Source organism: Penaeus monodon, chromosome 24 (assembly GCF_015228065.2).
Source record: "Penaeus monodon isolate SGIC_2016 chromosome 24, NSTDA_Pmon_1, whole genome shotgun sequence".
Classification (NCBI taxonomy): domain Eukaryota; kingdom Metazoa; phylum Arthropoda; class Malacostraca; order Decapoda; family Penaeidae; genus Penaeus; species Penaeus monodon.
The window spans coordinates 17,845,955-17,847,802 of NC_051409.1; the positions used below are offsets into that span (position 1 = coordinate 17,845,955).

The following is a 1,848-nucleotide window of genomic DNA, read 5'->3' on the forward strand; positions in this document are numbered from 1 at the left end:
TGACAAAGGACCTAAGAAAGGGAAAATGACAGCGATCATAACAAATGGTGTATTTGAAAGTCTGCTGTAGATATAGGTAAACTTATTTGCACGTAATTGCAGATCCATCCTACACTCCTTGGCCTCAATAAAAACCTCGTTAACTGTGGATTTAATGGTAAAAAATTATTTCATATTTACATGTTTCATCCTATTTTTCAAGAACACGCAGAGACAAGCAAGCACCACAGGCATACTATGGAAGCAGTGATCCCAGACCAAGGACAAGAAAATACTTACGGGGATGCCCGGCAACCCTCGCTCTCCTGGGAAGCCTGGCGGGCCCGGAGGACCCACGGGGCCCGTCTTTCCTGCAGGACCCATGGGACCCGGAGCGCCCTCTTTGCCCGCCTCGCCCGGCCTTCCCGGTTCTCCTGGGACGCCCGATGTACCGGGAGGACCAGGGTCTCCGGTGGGGCCAGGTTCGCCGGCGGAACCCATGGGACCAACCACGCCCGGAGGCCCAGGTGGTCCTTGGTTCCCTGCTTCACCCTGAGGGAGGGACGGTGGGTCAGGTCACGAAGAGGGCTATGCTGATGAGGACTAATGGTAATGGTAAATGAAGGAACTGATAGGGAGCATGTTTAGTCTTTGTGAACAGAATAACTGGGCGGTTAATGGATTGAGGCAGAGGGCATTATAATAACCATTTAAATACATGAAATGATATCTGACAATGCAAGATCGGCCGACGAGAGTTTTATGATACATGAAAATACTCCTTTAACATGTAGAGAGCGGAGAGGGGAACAAACAAAATAAGGTAATAATGGAGATTAGAAAGTCAGAAACCCAAAAAGAAAGAAGGAAGAAAAGAAGTGATAAAAGAAGAAACGACCTAAAGAACGACACAAAAGAGGAAAGGCCAAGGGGCATATCTGCGAGCGAGCGAAGGCCCATCGTCACTTACCGGAGGTCCGCGCTCTCCCGGGGGGCCCATGATGCCGTCCTTGCCGTCGACGCCGGGTGGCCCAGCGGGGCCATTGAAGCCCCTAAGGCCCTCCGGACCCTGAGGACCCTGCTCGCCAATGGGCCCGGGTGGTCCTGGCTGGCCGGTGTCGCCCTTGGGGCCGTTGAGACCCATCTTGCCTCGACGGCCGCGGGAGCCTCGGAAGCCCTGGGAAGACGCGAGCATTTCAGCGGGAATGTCTCAGAATACGGGAAGGAGCGTGGCTCAGCTGTCTACGGAGGGCCAACATGATGGCTGCTTCCGTGATGTGCAAGAAATCTTATTCTAATTCATATAATACAGTAATACCCTGCTATGTATTTATAGCAATAATGCCATGTGTAAATCATACAGCATTTCCCAATGAGGGGAGGTCTTGCCTTCCCAGGCGTCATAAAAACAAGAGAATGCTCTACGAAGACACGTTAAGGAAAGGCCAACGGAGGCCGAGGCCGCAGCGTAAGAGCCACTCACCCTGGGGCCCTGCTCGCCCCGCTCGCCGGGCAGCCCAACGTTTCCGCGCTCGCCCTTGTCACCCGTTCGGCCCGTCAGCCCCGGCGAACCCTTGTCACCCTTGTCCCCGGGGGGACCTGGGTACCCTGGGAAGCCGGGCACTCCGAGCTTGCCCTTCTCGCCGTTGGGGCCAGGCGGTCCGGTCTCGCCGCGAGGCCCCTCGAAGCCCTGCGGAAAACAACGTGGATATCGGTTAGTGAAGAGAGGAAGGGTAGCGGATTTCAGTACAGATGGAGGGTGAAAAGAAATGCGTGAGACACAGAGGATTAGTGAGAGGAAGTTGTTATTATCACTACAATCTTTGAAATGAGAATAATCTCTCTTTCTCTCTTATATATATAACATGG

General features: G+C 53.3%; 1 protein-coding gene across 1 annotated transcript in view; it reads right to left on the minus strand.

Annotated features, from left to right (window-relative positions):
* LOC119588878 (collagen alpha-1(XI) chain-like) overlaps positions 1 to 1,848 on the minus strand; it is a gene marked incomplete in the record, with an annotated part of 48,456 nt that overhangs the window by 15,617 nt on the left and 30,991 nt on the right. Inside the window, 3 exon segments of the mRNA XM_037937517.1 lie at positions 280 to 531; positions 950 to 1,156; positions 1,463 to 1,669. Coding sequence (XP_037793445.1) covers positions 280 to 531; positions 950 to 1,156; positions 1,463 to 1,669 — 666 coding nt within the window.